The sequence below is a fragment of the Mobula hypostoma genome, chromosome 18, assembly GCF_963921235.1.
Source record: "Mobula hypostoma chromosome 18, sMobHyp1.1, whole genome shotgun sequence".
Classification (NCBI taxonomy): domain Eukaryota; kingdom Metazoa; phylum Chordata; class Chondrichthyes; order Myliobatiformes; family Myliobatidae; genus Mobula; species Mobula hypostoma.
Window position 1 is genome coordinate 11,611,275 of NC_086114.1, and position 20,787 is coordinate 11,632,061.

The 20,787-nt window shown below is 40.0% G+C and overlaps 1 protein-coding gene across 4 annotated transcripts in view; it reads left to right on the forward strand.

Moving 5' to 3' along the window:
* The window catches only part of hmg20a (high mobility group 20A), a 92,234-nt gene that overhangs the window by 47,963 nt on the left and 23,484 nt on the right, over nucleotides 1–20,787 (forward strand). For all 4 annotated transcript variants that reach the window (XR_010020856.1, XM_063070445.1, XM_063070447.1 and 1 more), the window contains 3 exons: nucleotides 12,249–12,344; nucleotides 16,242–16,389; nucleotides 20,027–20,239. Coding sequence is in view for 3 of the 4 variants with exons in the window: in XM_063070445.1 (XP_062926515.1) it covers nucleotides 12,253–12,344; nucleotides 16,242–16,389; nucleotides 20,027–20,239 (453 nt within the window). In the remaining variant the exon portion in view is untranslated. The remainder of the gene's footprint in view (nucleotides 1–12,248; nucleotides 12,345–16,241; nucleotides 16,390–20,026; nucleotides 20,240–20,787) is intronic.

Genomic DNA, 20,787 nt, shown 5'->3' on the forward strand with positions numbered 1-20,787 from the left:
TGAAAGTGGTTGCTAAAAGGATAATAGATGCATTAGTCATGATCTTTCAAGAATCACTTGATTCTGGCATGTGCCCGGAGGACTGGAATGTCACTCCACTCATTAAGAAGGGAGGAAGGCAAAAAGGATGAAATTATAGGCCAGTTAGCCTAACCTCAGTGTTTGGAAAAGTGTTAGAATCCATTATTAAGGACGAGGTTTTGGGATACTTGGAGACTAATGATGAAACCTACTGGATGTTGAAATGACTAAGTAAATTGGATGTGGAAAAGATATTTCTGCTGATTTGAGTATCCAGAACTAGAGGACACAACTTCAGAATTGAGGGGTGACCTTTTTTAAACTAAAGAGTGGTGAATTTGTGGAATACTCTGCCACAGACTGCAGTGGAGGCCAAGTCTGTGGGTATATTTAATATGGAAGTTGATAGATTTCCAATTGGTTGGGACATCAAGGGATATGGTAAGAGGGCAGGTGTATGGAGTTGAATGGGATCTGGGATCAGCCATGATGAAAAGGTGGAGCGGACTTAATGAGCTGAATGGCCTTATTTGGCTCCTATGTCTTATGGTCTTATAACACTTTCTCCCTACTTATTATCCTGATGAGTCAGCTTCAAGAATTATAGTGCTGCCAGCCACAAAAAAAGGACAAATGAGGGGAATGAGTTGTGATGTGATCTAAGAAAATGTTAACTTTGTGTAAATGCATTAAAGGGGGAGAAAAGTTTAACTGAGTCTTCTATCCAGGAAAAACTTTTCCAGCATTTCATCATGCTCTCAACTATCTGTTTGCTTTAGTGGTGTTGGTCAGCCACATGTTACTGTATGGGAACTGAATTGAGAGCTTAACAAAAAAATGGGAAAATGTTCTACTGACTCTCACAGCTATCTGGACTATTCCTCTTCTCACCCTGTCTCTTGCAAAAACGCCATCCCCTTCTCGCAATTCCTCCGTCTCCGCCGCATCTGCTCTCAGGATGAGGCTTTTCATTCTAGGACGAGGGAGATGTCTTCATTTTTTAAAGAAAGGGGCTTCCTTTCCTCCACTATCAACTCTGCTCTTAAACGCATCTCCCCCTTTTCACGTACATCTGCTCTCACTCCATCCTCCCACCACCCCACTAGGAATAGGGTTCCCCTGGTCCTCACCTACCACCCCACCAGCCTCCGGGTCCAACATATTATTCTCCGTAACTTCCGCCACCTCCAACGGGATCCCACCACTAAGCACATCTTTCCCTCCCCCCCCTCTGCATTCCGCAGGGATCGCTCCCTACACAACTCCCTTGTCCATTCGTCCCCCCCATCCCTCCCCACTGATCTCCCTCCTGGCACTTATCCGTGTAAGCGGAACAAGTGCTACACATGCCCTTACACTTCCTCCCTTACCACCATTCAGGGCCCCAAACAGTCCTTCCAGGTGAGGCATCACTTCACCTGTGAGTCAACTGGGGTGATATACTGCGTCCGGTGCTCCCGATGTGGCCTTTTATATATTGGTGAGACCCGACGCAGACTGGGAGACCGCTTTGCTGAACATCTACGCTCTGTCCGCCAGAGAAAGCAGGATCTCCCAGTGGCCACACATTTTAATTCCACATCCCATTCCCATTCTGACATGTCTATCCACGGCCTCCTCTACTGTAAAGATGAAGCCACACTCAGGTTGGAGGAACAACACCTTATATTCCGTCTGGGTAGCCTCCAACCTGATGGCATGAACATCGACTTCTCTAACTTCCGCTAAGGCCCCACCTCCCCCTCGTACCCCATCTGTTATTTATTTTTATGCACACATTCTTTCTCTCACTCTCCTTTTTCTCCCTCTGTCCCTCTGAATATACCTCTTGCCCATCCTCTGGGTCACCCCCCCCGCCCTTGTCTTTCTTCCCGGACCTCCTGTCCCATGATCCTCTTGTATCCCTTTTGCCTATCACCTGTCCAGCTCTCGGCTCTATCCCTCCCCCTCCTGTCTTCTCCTATCATTTTGCATCTCCCCCTCCCCCTCCAGCTTTCAAATCCCTTACTCACTCTTCCTTCAGTTAGTCCTGACGAAGGGTCTCGGCCTGAAACGTCGACTGCGCCTCTTCCTACAGATGCTGCCTGGCCTGCTGCGTTCACCAGCAACTTTGATGTATGTTGCTTGAATTTCCAGCATCTGCAGAATTCCTGTTGTTTGCGGAAAATGTTCTAATCTGCATTTATTCCATAATTAAAAAAGGCTTATGAAAGTCTACCAATCCTACTCACCTGTCTGTTCCATGTCTAATTATCTGTCTCATTTAATGTATGTTTTTGATGTACTATTTACAAGTCACTGAAACCATTCTACTAGTTACATAATTATGTTTTTAATGTTCTCTGCCTCAGTAATGCAGCATTCCCATGGGTTTTAGTAATTGGTTGTTTATTATTCTGGAACCGCACACAGGAGTGGTTCTTTATGGTTGTTATAGGTGGGGGGGGGGTGCGTGTGGTAGTGGGGATAAGCTCCCACTACTTACTAAATGCTCCAAATAGTGTGTGTCTCAAATAACCTCTGACAACCAAGTCCAACTCCTGGACTTCACGTGTGACTTAGCTACTAAACCATGTGGAATCATTTCTACTGACAGGGGAAAAGGCAAAGGCAGGTTACTGACAGCTTAAAACCAGTCGTTTCAGGCAGATGGGCTCATCGGCTGTGGTTGGCATTTCATCTAGGAGAAGGCAAACTCTGATCTCAAACCTCTACTGCCTTGTGGCTATACTCTGCAATGCAGCTGGTGCCAAACTGTATCAACCTCTGCCGTTCCTTTGGATTCATCACCTGAGTGGAGAGGGGGAGCCTGCTACATGGGCAACAGCTTTCTCACCATATTGTATTGTACTGCACTGGCTTGTGTATCATGTAGACAGCTGGGATGCACCATCCATCCAAAAGAGAGCCTCAGGAGGCACAGATTGGGGCAACAAATATGTAACGTAGGTCCTGGGAAGTAGGAGTGATTTGTTTTTTCCAATTATTTATTCTTGTAACACAAACTATGACCAAGAACATAAATCCAGCATAAAGCTTTGTGGTTTTACAATTGTGCATTTTATCCATGAGGTTACAATGGCTTTTTCTTTGTTCATCCGAGATTATGGTTCGTTAGGCAGTACAGACTAATGTGTGTTATGCTCTGCCATTTTTTCACTTCCTAAGAATCAAAGAGGAAATCATTGAATTCTATCATTGAGGTGGATTTGCACCTGGTCATGGAAATTAAAAGGTATTTTTCTAATCTGCATTGTTGATTCACTTAGCTACCAGAAAATATTAAATGTATGAAGTCAACAAATAGAAGCATATCATATCCACTGCATTAATACTTCAGAATGAAACTTCATTGTACTATTATGATTATCGACTATCCAACAATATAACAAATGCAACAAATACCTTTTGAAGTTCCCAAATATATTTCCTAATATTGCTGCATATACCTAATAACTAGTCAAATGCTTTTCATTCCACTGTGCAATTCTAGTAACAACAACTCCAAATGAGCCAGTCTTCATTTGAATGTAGTTTATCCTAGACAGTGTCCAGTCATTGGTTGATAAGCAAATAATGACTGTCAGGAAAGAAGAAATGTCAACCCAGCTCCCCTTGATATTCAGTGGCATTAATATTGTTTGCTATTGTGGTATTCCCCCATCATCACCACCTTGAAATCAATAGGTGCCAAAGATGGGCCACCACCTGATTATTTTTCAGTATCAAATCAGAATTTTCATAGAATCTCTCTGCTCATCCTTCTCTGCAATCAATTGCCAAAGCATTCACTCTTCTATCACTAATACAGTTTGGTTGCTTTGAGTTCAAGAAGACAACTCAGCACCAGACACTCAAGGATATTTAGGAAATGGTAAATAAATGCTGGCTTTGCAGAGATACTCCCATCCCATGAGGAATAAGATAGATGTCTAGTGTTTTTACTTTAGATGTTCTGATTAAATTTATAAGTTTGATTTGTGACTGAGAAAATTTTGATGCACTACCTGTCCAGGTTAGTTATTAAAAATAGGTCATCAAAGTTCCCTTCATCCAAAGGTCAGCTATACAGTCGGCCCTCCTTATCTGCGAGTTCCGCATGCGCGAATTCAACCAACCATGAATGGAGAAAACCTGGAAGTGCTCTTCCAGCACTTGCTGTTTGAGCATGTACAGACTTTTTTTTCTTGTCATTATTCCCTAAACAATGCAGTATAAGGACTATTTTACATAGCATTTACTTTGTATTAGGTTTTATAAGTAATCTAGAGATGGTTTAAAGTATATGGGAGAATGTGCGTAGGTTATCGTGGATCAGGATTAAAAAAAAACGGAAGTTCTCTTACTAAGTAAGTCAGAACAGGTACATCCGGTATTATTTAGTGTCAGTTAGTCAAACGTTTGTCTTAGTATATAGTATATATTTTACCTTCTATGCATATAAAACACTTAAGAAACGTATGTTTCAGCGCTGGGCTTGGGAACAGAAGTTCTCGAATTCAATCCAGTGACAGATCACTCCCGAGCGCGCTCTCCATCCCTGCTGGGTTGATGTGGAGGATCAAAAACCCAAAACCCCAAAACCCAATAATTAAACCACTGCGTTGCTTAGTAATAATTGTAGCCTTAATCGGGCAGGGCCTTTCTCATTTTATCCCTTAAAATTGTTCCAATCATTGACCGACTGTAGCCTAACGCTTTTCCAATGACCAATGGCGTTTTACCTCTTTCTGATCGCTTTATTATTTCCACTTTATTTTCAATTGTGATCGTGATTATTTTTGTGAACAGAAACACGGCGGATTCAGAGCTCCGCTGCCGGGTCCTAATGTCCACCGCATTGAGACAGGTTGAATAAGGTACTTGAGCATCAACGTTTTTTGGTATCCGCGAGGGGTCCCAGAACCAGTCCCTCGCGGATAAGGAGGGTTGACTGTATTACAAAACACTGAACAGTACAGGTCTTTTTAGCCCACAATGTGCTGAATTAACTAATGACACCTAATCCCGTCTGTCTACCTATCGAAGAACCTCTTAAATATGTATATCATATCTGCCTCCACCACTACCACTGGCAGCACATTTCAAGCATTGAGCACTGTGTTTATGTGTGTAAAATAAATAAATAAAAACACATATCCTGAACATCTCCTTTGATCTTTCTCCCTCACCTTAACTGCACATTGTTTTGCTGTTCACCTCAGTTCCTCATTGTCTGAGCAACCATCTATTCAAGTGCTTATCCTGGCATTTTACTTGGTTACAATGGATTATTTGACCTTGACCTAAGCACAACTAGCACATTCGAAAATAATACAAATACCAACTTCCTACTTGTGCTTAATCTGCAGGATGTCACACAAAGGTGCAAGAAAATAATACCAGTTGAGCGAACAAAGGATATAGTCTATTGCAAAATATAAAATTCAATGTTGTAACTGGCTTCAAGATTTTCTGGAATTAAAAGAGAGTGAAAGTTAGGCAGAAGAGCTTGCAAGACTAAATGAAGAATCTTCTGACACTTTAATATCAGTGAAGTTCTGAGTGTTTCTTTTTGAACTACTGTCAAGGCTCTACATAGTTCCAGCATATATTAATTTCTTTTCTACACCCTCCCCTGTAGACTTTTTGTCTCACTAGATAAGTTTCACAGGTAACGATAATTCTGCTTTGTTTAGTCAAAACCATTTATCATTAATGAACTTAGTTGTACTTGCCCAAATCTTTTCACAATCCAGGAAGATTTTGGGTGGATAACTGAAGCAGAAAGCAGAAAAGTATTTTTTTTGTTTGACTATTTTTGCCGCCTTTCAAGTTCAGAAATGCTGACTCTATTTGTAGCATATCCATTCTTATTCTCTGCATATCAGTGAAATTAATTGATGAACTGGATCGGAGCTATCATAATCTGTCTGGCTAATGTGATGGATTCACCATGAAGGCAGCTGAGATTATCACTAGTCATCTTGACATTGAATGTTTAAAGGAGATTCATCCCCATGGGCAAATGTTATTTCCTAATTCCCATCCTCACAGACCTTTCTATTTAATTACTGTATAGCATCAAGTGTGAGACTTTCCATCTGGTTTATAATGCTCTTTCTCAACCCGTTACACTGAGCAGTGCAAAACATCCTGACTACCAACGTCCCTGAAGTTAGATTGGTTAACATTTGAGTCAACATCAATACATTTGAATCTAGAAATGACTGTTCGTTGCCGTAGGCAGGTAGTAACAAGCTTTGCCTAGTTCATACTCTTGAAGCTCCTGTGCTATCTCTAGTTGTATCTAAAAATGAGCAGAGACCTATTTGACCTGTTTGTTTCAAATCCTTCATGCGCACTCATCAGAGTCCAGTGCAATTATCTGGAAAGAATGAGCCTCAAATAAGCAATCGGCAGTTTACAATAAACTGCATTCTTAATTTATCTTTGAATGATTTATCTTGTACAAATGCTGTTCTGGGTTTCACGAAAAGAAGTCACATGCTAACAAATGCTTTTTTTCTACTACTTATCATTTTTCCACTTCTACTGCAGTAGCACCCTTATTCCTAATTCACTTAAAAACACAAGTTCTTAGAATCTTAATTCTATCTCTCTTGGATGTTCCAATATTATCACTTTAGCATTTCTTATTGCATTGCTTCATATTTCACTGTATTCTTTGCACCATTCTGTCGTTATGTACTCCTTGAGTTTCACACAAATAAGGAATTTCATTGCACTGTATGTGACAATCTAATTCTGAATCTGAACTAATTTGAATCTCTATATCTCACACAAGCAAGATATGACGTTAAAGAGAACTCCTTATGCTTGTTGAGGACATCAGAAGACAACTGACACAATTTGATGGATTCTGTTGCCTTAAACACACTCATTCACAGGGTGAATTTGTCCAGTTTGAGAGTTTTTTAAAAAATCTTTTAATTATTTAGTTATTGGTCTGTCCAATCTATGCAAGCGAATATTGGCAACCTCTGCCATTTTGTTACAAAGATTCCAATCCGTAACATTCTACTACGTCATGCAATATAATTTAATTCTCCACTATCTCACATTGCTTAATTCTAAAAGATCAAAAAAAAGCTTTTTACATCAAAAAATGCAGTGAAATGCATTGTGTCAAGTCAAATCAATGAGGATTGTGCTGAGATGCCTGCAATTGTCACCATACCCCAAGTTCCAACATAGCATACCCACAACTCACTAGCCCTTTGGAATGTGGGAGGAAACCGGAGCATTCGGAGGATGGTCACCCGGAGAACAAACAAGCTCCTTATAGGCAGCAGAAGGAATTGAACCCTGATCGGTGATTGCTGGTGTTATAAAGAGATGTGCTAACTGCTGCACTACCATGCCACACTTAAGGATTCTCAACAAATCCTTAGATACTGCCTCTTCATATGTTTAGTACAGTATCTGATATGTTGGTTGCTCTGGTCACTAATTAAGCTAAGCAAAAACCTGTTGGCAAAACTTCACCATAATTTCACCGGAATTTCAAACATCTAATATAGAACAAATAAATTGTTCTTAATACTGTATTTACAAAGAATACGCAAACACAAGTAGTATAGTTGGGCCTAGAAGGCTGTACCTCTGTTCAGTGTAATCATGGCTGATCTGCTCTGGCCTTATCTGAACTGCATCAGTTGCCCAAAACCCTCAAATTCTTGTTGCTTCAAAAAAGAAGATATCTACTTGCTCCTTGAATATATGTAATGTTCTAGTTTCTGTATCCCCCCCCCCCATGTAGAGAATTATGAATTACAGAGATTCACTACCTATTGCAAGGAAGGCTGTACATTTTGGTATAAGTTTTGATATTTCATATTTACAAGTTTTAGCTGTTTTCACATATTTCTAAGAGAGAATTTTGTACAACTCAAAGTGGAACTTGGTGATGGTTGAGTCATCATTCTCTGTTGCCATCTTTCTGGCTAGTAGATGCCATAGGTTTAGAGATTATATATTAGCTTAATTTGGATAATGTGAATATATATATTGATGTATTTAGCAACAAACAATCTACTGGAGGAGCTCACCAGGTTGAGCAACGTCTGTGGAGGAAAGGAGTTATTGATGTCTTGGGTTGAAACTGCAGTACTTTGAACCATCTCACCCCACTACTCTCAGTTCTGATATGGGGTTCTGATCCAAAATGTTGATAGTACCTTTTCCCTTTCGATCCTTTGTTCCTCCAGATATCAGTGTCTTTAATCTCCTGTGTCTCTGGTGATGTATTTACTTTGGGGATTTTTTGCAAACAGTCAATGAGGATCTGAAAAATGAAGTCTTTATTGAATTGACTGTATTTCTTACATATTCCACATTCACGAGGAATAAAAATCTTTACGTCTCCGACTGAATGTGCAATTTACAGTAATTTGTAATAAGTAGTATGTACAACAGGACAATCAATATAGCATAGAAATACAATTGTATCTGCGTGAATTAATCAGTCTGATTACCTAATGGAGCCTGTCGGTCCCGGCTTTAATGCTGTGGTACTGTTTCCCGGATGGTAGCCGCTGGAACAGTTTGTGGTTGGAGTGACTCAGGTCCCCAATGATCCTTCAGACCCTTTTTACACACCTGTCTCTGTAAATGGGAAGTTCACATCTACAGATATGTTGGGCTGTCTGCACCACTCTCTGCAGAGTCCTTCAATTGAGGAAAGTATAGTTCCCACACCAGGTAGTGATGCAGCCAGTCAGGATGCTCTCAGTTGTGCCCCTGTAGAAAGCTCTTATGACATGGGGGCCCGTACCAAACTTCTTTAACTGTCTGAGGTGAAAGAGGCGCTGGTGTGCTTTTTTCACCTCACAGCCAGTACATATAGACCACATGAAATCCTCAGTGATGTGTATGCTGAGGAACTTAAAGCTGTTCACCCTCTCAACTCCAGATCCATTGATGTCAATAGGGGTTAGCCTGTGGTGACATTTTTGTTCATTCTGCCCTGACTTTGAAATTGGAGTATTGAACTGTTAGATTTCACCATAATGTCAAAAAGTGAGACCTCAGCAACATTTTCTCTATGTGGTGTTGAATCAATCTTAGTATTGGTGTTAATCTCTTAAGAAAGTTTCATTATGGAAAAGGTGATCTTAGGTTTGCTGAAGCTACAAGAAGTTGAATATTTGGTACTGAAACCAAAACATCTCCTATATTGAAGAGATCTTTAAAAAATCAGGACAGTTTAGCAGTTGTTGTGTTTCCTGCAGTGAATCCTGAGGATCTTAGGCCTTGACAGTAGGTCACCATGATCCAAGAAACGATTAATGTGAAAGAAAAACTTTATATAGTAACACTCAAAATGCTGAAGGAACTCAGCAGGTCAGGCAGCATCTATGGATGGGAATGAACAGGCCAAGACCATTCAACGGGACCCTTCATCAAGGATCTTGGGCTGGAACGTTGACTGTTTATTTCCCTCCATAGATGGTGCCTGACTTGCTGATCAGCATTCCAATCCTCCAGCATTTTGTGTGTGTTGTACTAGATTTCCAGCACCTGCAGAATCTCTTGGATTTATGTAATACCTTTTGTGTCTCCTTTAAGATCTTTTATTAGTTACTCATTTTTTCCGAAAGGCGTGACAATGCTGGCTAGGCCAACATTTATAGCCCGTCTTTAATTTTCCCAGAAGTGAGTTATTTCTGTGGCAGTCAAAAGTCTACCACCTTGGAACCTTATTGGCCAACTGGGGAAGAGTAACGCATCCCCTTTCATAAAGGTGTTCGTGAGCCTGACAGAATTCTGTGAGAATCCAGTACTGAAAATTGTATTTAGTTGAGAATTAATTTAACCTTTCATAGTGCCTTCCAAGATCTTCTCCAGCTTTAGCAATGTAGCTATTTCTACAATATGGGGAGAAGAGAAAAGTTGATTTATATAGGAAGATTATGCAAGCAATTGAGAATGGTCAGAAAATCTGACCAGAGGGATAATCTTGATAGTATCACGTGTCCTTTGAAATAATGATGCAAAATGTTATCTGAAGGAACTAGCGAGGCCTCATTCCCCTGACTCAGACCACTTCCTCAACTGGAGTATCATAGTGGACACTTTGTATTTAAGTTTGTGGAATGGGACTTGAATGGAGAATGACATGGTGATCACCAGGGTTCAATTAATAAAATGGTTTACATTGTTTTGAGTATTTTTCTAAAAGGCAATTTTGAGCCAAGATAGTAAATGTGATCATTTTGGTTTTCTAATCTGTCACAGATAAACAAAATATCTTAAAGCTTCCCTAGCAGTCTGGTTGTCAGAATTTCTACAGCCACTACAACAACTTCTCTTAATAATAGCAGGATAAATTATACAGAAAATTGCAGGGTGTGGGTGTTTATGAATATGTTTATGTGTACAAAACCAATCTCAATCCTGATTAAAGTAGTGTAGGTACCAGGTTTGATCAATTCCCCATTCTGGCTGGGAATTGCTTAAAGTAATATGTTCCCTTTACTTTTGGTTGCAATTAGACAGGTTTTGGGATGCTATTGCAAGTCATGATCTGCAAGGTAATGGTTTGCTGCTTTGAGCTTCTACCTTGCGCATGTTATTAAGCTGCCTTCCACCACTTCAGCCCTCCATCCCCAGCAGGGAACCACCAATTCAGGATATATAAGGTGTGTTACAGCTGCAGAAGTCATCCTCATGACACTTCTGAATTTAAGTTTTTTATATGAATGAGTTTCACTATAAAGAACAGCAGACGAGTGACCTCAAGAGGCCCTCTGTGTAGCCCAGTCAATTACAATTTCAAATACAGTAAGTACTGGCCACTATACTGTTGGCTGCAAATAACCTGACCAGTTGTCCTGCTTGATCCCAGACAGGCAGTCATTAATTTACAAATGTGTTTATTGAACCAAATAACATTGGTGCATTCAGAAACAATAGAAAACCTGCAGATGTTGGAAATCCAATGCTGGAAGAACTCAGTAAGCCAGGGTCTCTGTACCGAGACCTTCCGTCAGTACTGGAGTAAAAAGATGAGGTGGCAGTAAGAAGGTGGGGAGTGGAAGAAGAAATACTAGATGATAGGTGAAACCGGGAGGGGGAGGGGTGAAGTAAAGAGCTGGGAAGTTGATTGCTGAAAAAGATAAAGGGTTGGAGAAGGGAAATCTGATAGGGGAGGGCAGAAGGCCATGGAAGAAAGGGAAGGTTGAGGTGCACCAGAGGAAGGTGATGGGCAGATAAGGAGAGAAAGGGAAATGGGAATGGGGAGGTGGGGGGTGGCGTTATTCAGAATCAGAATCAGGTTTACTATCACCGGCATGTGACGTGAAAATTGTTAACTTAGCAGCAGCAGTTCAATGCAATACGTAATCTAGCAGAAAGGAAAAAATAAAATAAAATAATAATAATAAATAAACAAGTAAATCAATTATGTATATTGAATAGATTTTAAAAAGTGCAAAAACAGAAATACTGTATATTTTCTTAAAAAGGGAGGTAGTGTCCAAAGATTCAATGTCCATTTAGGAATTGGATGGCAGAGGGGAAGAAGCTGTTCCTGAATCGCTGAGTATGTGCCTTCAGGCTTCTGTACCTCCTACCTGATGGTAACAGTGAGAAAAGGGCATGCCCTGGGTGCTGGAGGTCCTTAATAATAGACGCTGCCTTTCTGAGACACCACTCCCTAAAGATGTCCTGGGTACTTTGTAGGCTAGTACCCAAGATGGAGCTGACTAGATTTACAACCTTCTGCAGCTTCTTTCGGTCCTGTGCAGTAGCCCCTCCATACCAGACAGTGATGCAGCCTGTCAGAATGCTCTCCACAATACATCTATCGAAGCTTTTGAGTGTATTTGTTGACATGCCAAATCTCTTCAAACTCCTGGAAGAAAAATCAATGTTTCATGCCATCAGATTGGAGGCTACCCAGACGGAATATTAGGTGCTGGAACACAGGTACATTTTTAGCATTAGCTCCGCACTTGGTTTGGTATTTTACAATTTTAAATATTAGACTATTTTAAATGTTAGACTGCATTGTGGTGACATATGCTGAAATTTGGATTGAAATTGTAACTGATCCTGGACACTACTGTCAATGAATGGCACAAAAATACCAGCCAAACTAGTTTTATTTGAACTAGTATTTTAACCAAATCAGCTAATTGATGAGCAATCAGTAACATTATTAATTGCCAAAATAGAACCCTCTTCTACAGGAACATAACTGAAATGTAATCTTTTCCTCTTAGAGAAATGGATGGACTTGCATCAAACACAGCGTTACCTCCAATTTTTGCTGATGATGATGTATCAAAGGAGAGTGCAGATCTGACAGTCGATGCTGGGTATGTTACTCACTATTTAAATAAAAGACATTGCGATACTGCCAAAAAGATATTTAATTTGGATGTTATGGATGCCAGAACTTAGATGGTATATAAATTGGGAGTGCCCATGATTTTATTTCTAATCATTGCTAGTGACACAGTAACTACTGTTTCAGGATAGATCAACAAACAGATGGTGACAATCGCACCCATTAATTTACTGACTGGTATTTTCATGATCTGTGGTAACTTCAATTCAGAGTACTGTACCTAATCCTGTTTAAATCAGGGTTAGCTACAGCTTGTGCTGAAGAATACAATGCCTTATAAGTATTCAGCCCCAACCCTTTGTTCAGGTGAATGAGTATTACAACCAGGGATTTTGATCAACTTAACTGATATTTTTTATTTGAGAATCATTTGCTCCATTTTTCACAGTGGAGCCCAAAAAACAGGGAAAACTGTAAAGCATGAAAAACTAAAAAATCAAAACCTGTAATGTCAGCAGTTCAAAAGTATTCATCCCCTTTTGCTCAGTACTTAGTTGAACCATCTCTCTCAGCTATTACAGCCAGTAGTCTCTTTGGATAAATCTCTATTAGATTTGAACAATGTGATGGGGCAAGATTTGTCCATTCCCTCTTGCAAAATTTCGCAAGCTGTTCCAGGTTTGTTGGGAGGCAGCAGTGGACAGCAATCTTGAGGTCTTACCAGAGATGTTCGATCGTGTCATGGTCCGGACTCTGACTGGGTCACTCATGGGTATCAAATTTCTTAATTTGAAGGCACTTCATTGTTGCTCTGGCAGTGTGCTGAAAGATAAACTTCCTGGAAGAGGCTAGCAGGTTTTTATCCAGGATTTCTCTGTTTTTAGCAACATTCATCTTCCCATCAATTCTGACCAGGTTTCCAGTCCCTTCTTTTGAAAAGCATCCCCAGAGCATGATGCTACCTCAGCTGTACTTTACAATAAGAATGGTGTTATCTGGCCAATGCGCAATATTAGATTTACGCCGCATGTACTGCTTAGTGTTGAGGGCAGAAAGTTCCACTTTAGTCTCATCTGACCACAAGACCATCTTCTACATGTTTACAGTATCTTCTAAGTGACGCTTTGCAAAGTCTTTGCAGTCAAGGATATATTTTATTTTAAGCTAAGGATTCTTCTTGCCACTCTTCTGTAAATACCCTTTTTGTGCAAGGTCTTGGAGATTGTGGAGCCATGAACTTCATCTAGTTGCAGCCACTGACTTCTGCAGGTCACTCAGAGTGACTGTTGACATCACAGTAACCTCTCTTACAAGTGCCATTTTTTTCAGCACCTAAGTTTAGAGGGGCAACCTGACCTCAGAAGTGTGGCTGAGATTTCATTTTTTTCCCCCAAATTTTTCACGATGGACTGCACTGAGCTCCAAGTTATGTTTAGTGCCTTTGATATGGTCTTGTACCCTTCCCCAGATTTGTACTTCTCTATTACCATTCCCCTGACTTGCCTTGAATGCTGTTTTGTCTTCACTTTGATTTGGTCTGTTGAAAATCTACCATACTGTTGGACCTTAGAGAGAGGTTATTTGTTCAGGTGATCTTCCAATTTTCTGTATCAACAAATTAGGTGAGTTGGTAAGGTAATATACAGTACTGCACCTGAGGAAGTTAGTGTAGTAATTACAACAGGGATGAATACTTTTTCAGCCTCATAATTTTGGTTTTTAATTTTTAGTAAATTGTTGACAGGTCTTGGAATTTTTTTGAAGTTTTAGATTTGACATGATGCACAATGTTTTGTAGATTAGCTCAAAAAATCCTTGAATATATTTTAAATTTAGAAAATGAGACAGTAAAATGTGAAAATAGTTGCGGGGGCAGAATACTTTTTCAAGGCTCTAAAGATGAAGTGACAGTGGAGTGAAAATGAACTCTGGACTGTTTGAGTTACTCCCACAACTTCCTAACTAACATTGTCAGATTCAGAAATGATGTGACTTTGTGACATATTCACACTTGCTATCTTTTGCACATACCCAGGAAAGAATATAGACAAAGTCAAGTTTATTGTCATAAGTGCAGGTGAAATGAAAACCTTAGCAGTTTTTCATGACTAGTATTGAAAGTTACTGGATTTGAAACATTGGTAAAATCTTTCCTTATCATACCCTGGGGTGTAGTTCATCCTCAATGGGATTCACAGATATCCCAAGCCTTAGGAAATGAATTAAAGCACTGGTTCTTGCACAGTATAATTTAACAGTTTCTAAACTCCTCAGTTGTTCATTCTATGGAGGGAGCCAAAGTGAGCATCAGTACCGGGTTATTTAAACACGAGGCTTTCAGAAAGCCAATTTTACTCAATCTGTGTTGAGCATCTTGCATTCCAATGCAATATTTTTTATTAAACTTTTGCACCAAATACATTTTATACTTAATTTATATATATATATATCGAAGGTTTGCTAACATATTTTTTACTCCTTTTTTGATAGCAACATGTCTATTTGATTATGGCTGCTTCATTTTATTTGAAACTTACACTACTTGCCCATTCCCAAATACTAGCATTTATAAATGAGCATTTACTGCCTATAAGGTAGGGCATAGGTAGTAGAGCTGTTGGTCTGATCTAAAATAGAAATTGCTTAAATGGCAAGTGTTTGTTGTCTGACGTGAATCAATGCTGTCTGTAGGTTTACTTATATTACATATAATTTGATGTTCTAACATCAGTGATGCCTGCCAGCAACTATTTTGAATTGATTTAATCTGTACCACTGTTAGTAACAGAGTTGTAACTCTTGGTGCTTTTGTATTGCAAAGTTGAAAATACTTTTCCCGTGCCAAATCCAAATTTCATTACATAAATCTGTCATTGCAGTGCTGGATGCTTGCACAGTTTAAATAGACATAGTGTGAAAATGTGATTGGCATTATTGTAAACTGAAAGGAAATTTTTCTTTACAAAATCTATGAAATGCATTAATATGTTTCTGAAAGTGTGTCCTTGGACACTTCAACATCTACTTTGTGGCAGCTTTTCTCAGTTTTCCTGTGCTCTGCCATCAGAGAAATCACCAGCCTGGAATGCATTCGGTAATCAAATCAAACAGTTCCTAGCAGGGTTATTTAATCATCAGCATCAAAGACACAAAACATAGTGAATTTTCTGTATAAAAAACACTTGCAAGTTGTGCCCTACAGACAAAGAAAAGATTAGCTGTATTTGTCACATGGACATCAAAACATACAGTGAAATGCGTCACTTGCATCAAATCAAATCATTGAGAGTTGTGCTGGGCAGCGCACAAGTATCGCCACACTTCTATCGCCAACATAGCAGGGTCACAGCTTACTAACCATATGTCTTTGGAATGTGGGAGAAAACCAGAGCACCCCAGAAGAAATCCATGAAGTCATGCGGAGAACATACACACTCTTTACTGACTGAGGTAGGAATTGAACCCCAATCGGTGAAAGCTGGCAGTGCACTGATCTCTTTGCTATTGTGCCAAACTAGATCAACTTGAGAACAAGAGAGGTGCACATTTGTAGTGATGGACAAATAAACATCTGAAATTTTCCCAGCCAGGATGTAGTAAGGGTATTGGTGGGTACGTGCATTGTTTCTGCTGTTTTACTCTGTGGGAAACATCAGTAAAGTAATTTTGTCCTTCAAGTTATGGTTTATGCCTAGAGAGAACATTAGAAACTTAATTATAGGATGACTTCATGGTGGTTTCCTGTCTTTCATTGATGATGATGGGAACAGCTTGTGATAGGAAAAGAAGAGCAATGCTTAGGATGCATATTTAGTGCAATTTTTGCTGACGCTTATCTGTGCCAGTTAATTAAACAGGCTGTAGGACATCAGGCTGTCTGCAACTTCTTTGAGCAACAAGTTTTAAAACTTTCCTTTGAATGCAGGTTTTCAGGCCCAGAGGGCTCGTACAGCTCAGGGGTCTCTCAGTCACTGAACAATCCAGATTTTGTGGAGGATCTGTCTCAGGTGCAGCTACTACAAAATGAGTCCCCTCAGGCAGCAGATACCAGTGAACAAAGAAGTGAGGAGGAGGTGAGTGGGGCAAGCATCTGTGTTAATCCCTTGGTTGTTAAACCGTACAGTTAACGCATTGTGTCTTCAAGAACAAGCAATCCTGTTTTATTTTGCACAAAATCCCACACTTCTCTGACAATTAATTTGGGCTAGAAGTTCCATATTTTATTCAAAAGCTGAGCATATAGCGGAAGCAAAAAAATACAGATAATTTTGTGTGGGAAAGAGCCAGGTCAAAGATGAGTGGATAAAGAGCATCGCAGAGTGGGTGGCAGAGGTGTGATCCATAACTCAGTGTTGCATGTGCCAGATCCAAGTTATTAACTTGATCCTTCTTTTCAATTTGCACACGCACAATGCTAGAGGAACTTAGCAGGTCAGGCAACATGTATGCAAAGGAATAGAGTTGATGTTTTAGGCTGAGACCCTTCATCTGGTCTGCAGAGGAAGGGGGAAGAAACCAGAATAAGAAGATTAGGGTAGGGGAAGAGTACATTTTGTGCTGCAAACTCCAGCATTTTGTGTGTGTTACTCTGGATTTCTCGTATCTGCAGAACCTCTTGTGTTTATCCTTTTCTTGGTTTATATTTTTCCTTCCTGATTTCTCACTACTAATCCCCAGCCCCTTTGAAACAAAATGCTGCCTTTTATTTAGATTATTGTTTCCAGGGTAATGTGTCCTTTTGTACCTCAGCCAAGTCACCAAGGGTCTGTTATAACTTGATGTCAGTATGTGCAAACTCCCTATATAGAACTTGAGATGCAGAAATACATGCATAATCTAGCCATTGGTAGCATCCTTTCATTACTCTGCCTGAGACATCTCAATGGGTTAGGAATCAAATAGCCTTGCAGTATTTGAGTACAAAATGCAATCAATGCATTAACCAGTCAAAACTATTGGGCCACACACACAAAATGCTGAAGGAACTCAGCAGGTCAGGCAGCATCTATGGAAAAGAGTAAACAGTTGACGTTTCAGGGCGAGACCCTTCATCAGGGCCATTCTTGGGCCACTTGTTTATTTTCTCAGTGTTGAATTGAGAAGATTCATATTCTCAGTACTAGCCATCATCAGGGAGGAGTACAAGAGCCTAAAGGCACACACTTAACATTTTAGGAACAGCTTCTTTCCCTCCCCCATTAGATTGTTGACTGGTCCATGAACTCTAGCTCACTATTTTGCTCTGTTCTTTTTGCACTACTCATTTATATTTTAATATTTCTTATTGTAACTTGGGGTATTTTTATGTATTGCACTGTACTACTGCTGCAAGTCAAGAAATTTCCCAACAATCACAGCGACAGTAAATTTGATTCTGATTTTTTCATGCTCACATGCAATATTTTGAAAGAAAAAGAAAATATTTTTCCATTTTTAAAGTATTGAACAGGAAATGGTGATATTTTAAAAATCCTATTGTATGTGTCAGAGAACTATTTGTGTGGGATGCTGTACCACTCTCTGCTGAAGTTATGATTGGCTTAGTGGCATGTCTGGGATGATCTTGTGTGTTACCAGACAAGCCAGTGATCTAGAGGTAAGTTGTGGTGCTGCAAATGCACCCCTGGTTGAGTTCAGCTACTTCACTGCTGTGAGACTCTGTGCTCTGGGCTAAGATGTTAACTTCCAAGTTAGATTTTTTAATTTTAAACTATAAGAAGCTAATTCTGCATCTGACCTGTTCACTTCACCATAGTTTCACAATGCGGAAATAGTACCTCTCATACTGGCATCTTAGTTTATTTACCTTCAACTCTCCTCTTTGGATAAATGAGCTGACATTGGCTTAACTGAGTGGAGACCTTGTATCACCTTTAATATATAAGTTATTTGGGGATTGGATAATAGAATGACGTGGGGATTGACTCCTGTGTTGAAATGCAACCCAGATTGGTGGAATGAAAATCTCTGCCTCAAGGCTGTAGAATCCCACATGAAATGAGTTAGCAGACTCTCAGTCATGCTCACAGCACAAAATTCTGCTTTGTTTGGCACTTAATTAAAAATCGCTTCAAGTGCCAAAAGGTTATGACACATTGGTGCAATCAGATTGGAGCTTGGGCACCTTACTGTGTTTAATTCTACTTAACTTGATATTTACACTGTGTAACTGAAATGATTATTCCTCCGTACTCCAGCACAGATGTTTTTTTAAATCAATTAACACAAAAATTCACACCAAAAAAAATCACATAGTTTCATTGTGCGTCACTACGGGAAAGAACCATGTTGAACATTTCAAATATTATACACTGTAAGCCTTTTGTTGTTTAGTACAGTGTAGGTCTTTGTATTTAAAATCACAAGGATGACCTCATGATTTTTCACCCTCATTATCTTTCTTTTATGTCCAGAGACAAAGTAATATATTTGCTGTCTGCCAACATTATTATGCGTAATATAATAGCCAGTAAGACTACGTTTGGGAAAAGTTCAAACAAAATCACAGAGACAGGTGCAAAAATAAATCAGTCACAAGTTAGAACTTTATTTAGGACTAGAAACTTCCTTCTTATAGGGACTGCACAATCTGAAAATCTTCTTACATTCTGGCCAAGGTTTGGATTTATAAATTTTTTATAAAGTTTACTCTCATTTTTGTAAAATACTGTCAATCTATTAGAACTTTTAGGTGTAATTTATGCCTTTTGAAGGTTCTTTTACATCTTCCCATGCCCTGTCCTGTTAGTCATCTGTTGTAAACCAGTATAATGGAGTAATTGAACTTCACAGCTAAGCCTAATCTCCCCCCCCCCCACCCCTTGCTCAGTGTTTACAAACCCAGGACTTGACAGTCAAGGCCAATTCTAGCTGTGGTTAGGTAATTCAACACAAATCATGAGTTGTATACAAGATGCTCTGTCCTTTGCCTTAGTACTGCATCAGGCACTGTCTTCACCAGATCTTAGACAGTTTTCTCTAAAACTGAACTAGGCAATAGAACTAGGGGCTGAAAAGATTAAAGATATTTAGAGATTAAAGGAATTCCAAACAGATTGGCTTGATTCATGCCAGCAGTAGTAATTATCTGTTTCCCTGCATTGGCATTCCATCCATTGTCCTCCTCACTAATGCACCATGGCTGCAGCGTGCATGAACTACATAATGAACTGCATTTCCTCCAGCAGTACGTGCTGAACCTGTGACCTTTATCACCAAGAAAGTCAGGAGCAGTGGGCATGTGAACACATTAGCGCTTGCAGAACTTCCCTCCAATCAAATCCCATTCTGACTTGGGAAAAGCATAATGATCTAAACTTTGGATTATCCTACCTCACAGCATTGTGGAAGCAACTTTGGCACTGGACTGGAGTGGTTCACGAAGGGCGCTCATCACCATCATGTGAGAGGCAGTTGGCATAGGCATGAATAACATTAACACCCACATCCGGAGCTTTCTAAACAAAAAAAAAAGTCACAGTGGACAATACCAAAGTTGCTGGTTTGAATGAAAGCTGGGCAAGGAAATGTTTAGAGTGATTTTTCTGGTAAAGAATATGCCAGGTCTGAGATGAACATTAGTTTTTTTGTTTTTGCTGGTGGCTTGGGAGTGATGAGTATAATGCATCTATGATGCTGAGAAAGTGAAATAGCTTATAAGAACTTCCTGTCGTGCCTCTTCTGTATCCTTGACCTTGTCTTGTTAAACAGAAAATTTCCAAGAAGGGAGGCTGGCCCAAAGGAAGGAAAAGGAAAAAAGCAACCAAAGACAGCAACGCTCCTAAAGCCCCGCTCACCGGGTATGTAAGATTTCTCAATGAGCGTCGGGAGCAACTTCGAGCACAGCGGCCGGATGTTCCATTTTCTGAAATCACACGAATGTTAGGGAATGAATGGAGTAAACTGCCTGCAGATGATAAACAGGTATTGAAAGATTAGATTAGAAACTAAATGTAATGTATCTGAAACGAGAGAAAATCTGCAGATTTTAAAATGCAAACACGAGGAATTCTGCAGATGCTGGAAATTCAAGCAACACACACCAAAAAGTACTGGTGAACGCAGCAGGCCAGGCAGTATCCATAGGAAGAGGTACAGTCGACGTTTCAGGCCGAGACCCTGCTGCATTCATCAGCATTTTTTGAAAATCTGCAGATGCTGGAAATCCAAACAACACACACAAAATGCTGAGGAACTCAGCAAGCCAGACAGCATCCATGCAAAAGGGTAAAGGGTTTGGGGTCGAGATCCTTCATCAGAACTGGAGAAAAGGATGAGGTCAGAGTAAAAAGGTGGGGGGGAGGGAGGAAGAAATACAAGGTAGTAAGGTGAAACCAGGAGCTGGCGGGGGTGTGGGGGTGTGGTGTGAAGTAAAGAGCTGAGAAGTCGATTGTTGAAAGAGATAAAGGTCTGGAGAAGGGAGAATCTGATAGGAGAGGACAGAAAGCCATGGAAAAATGGGAAGGGGGAGG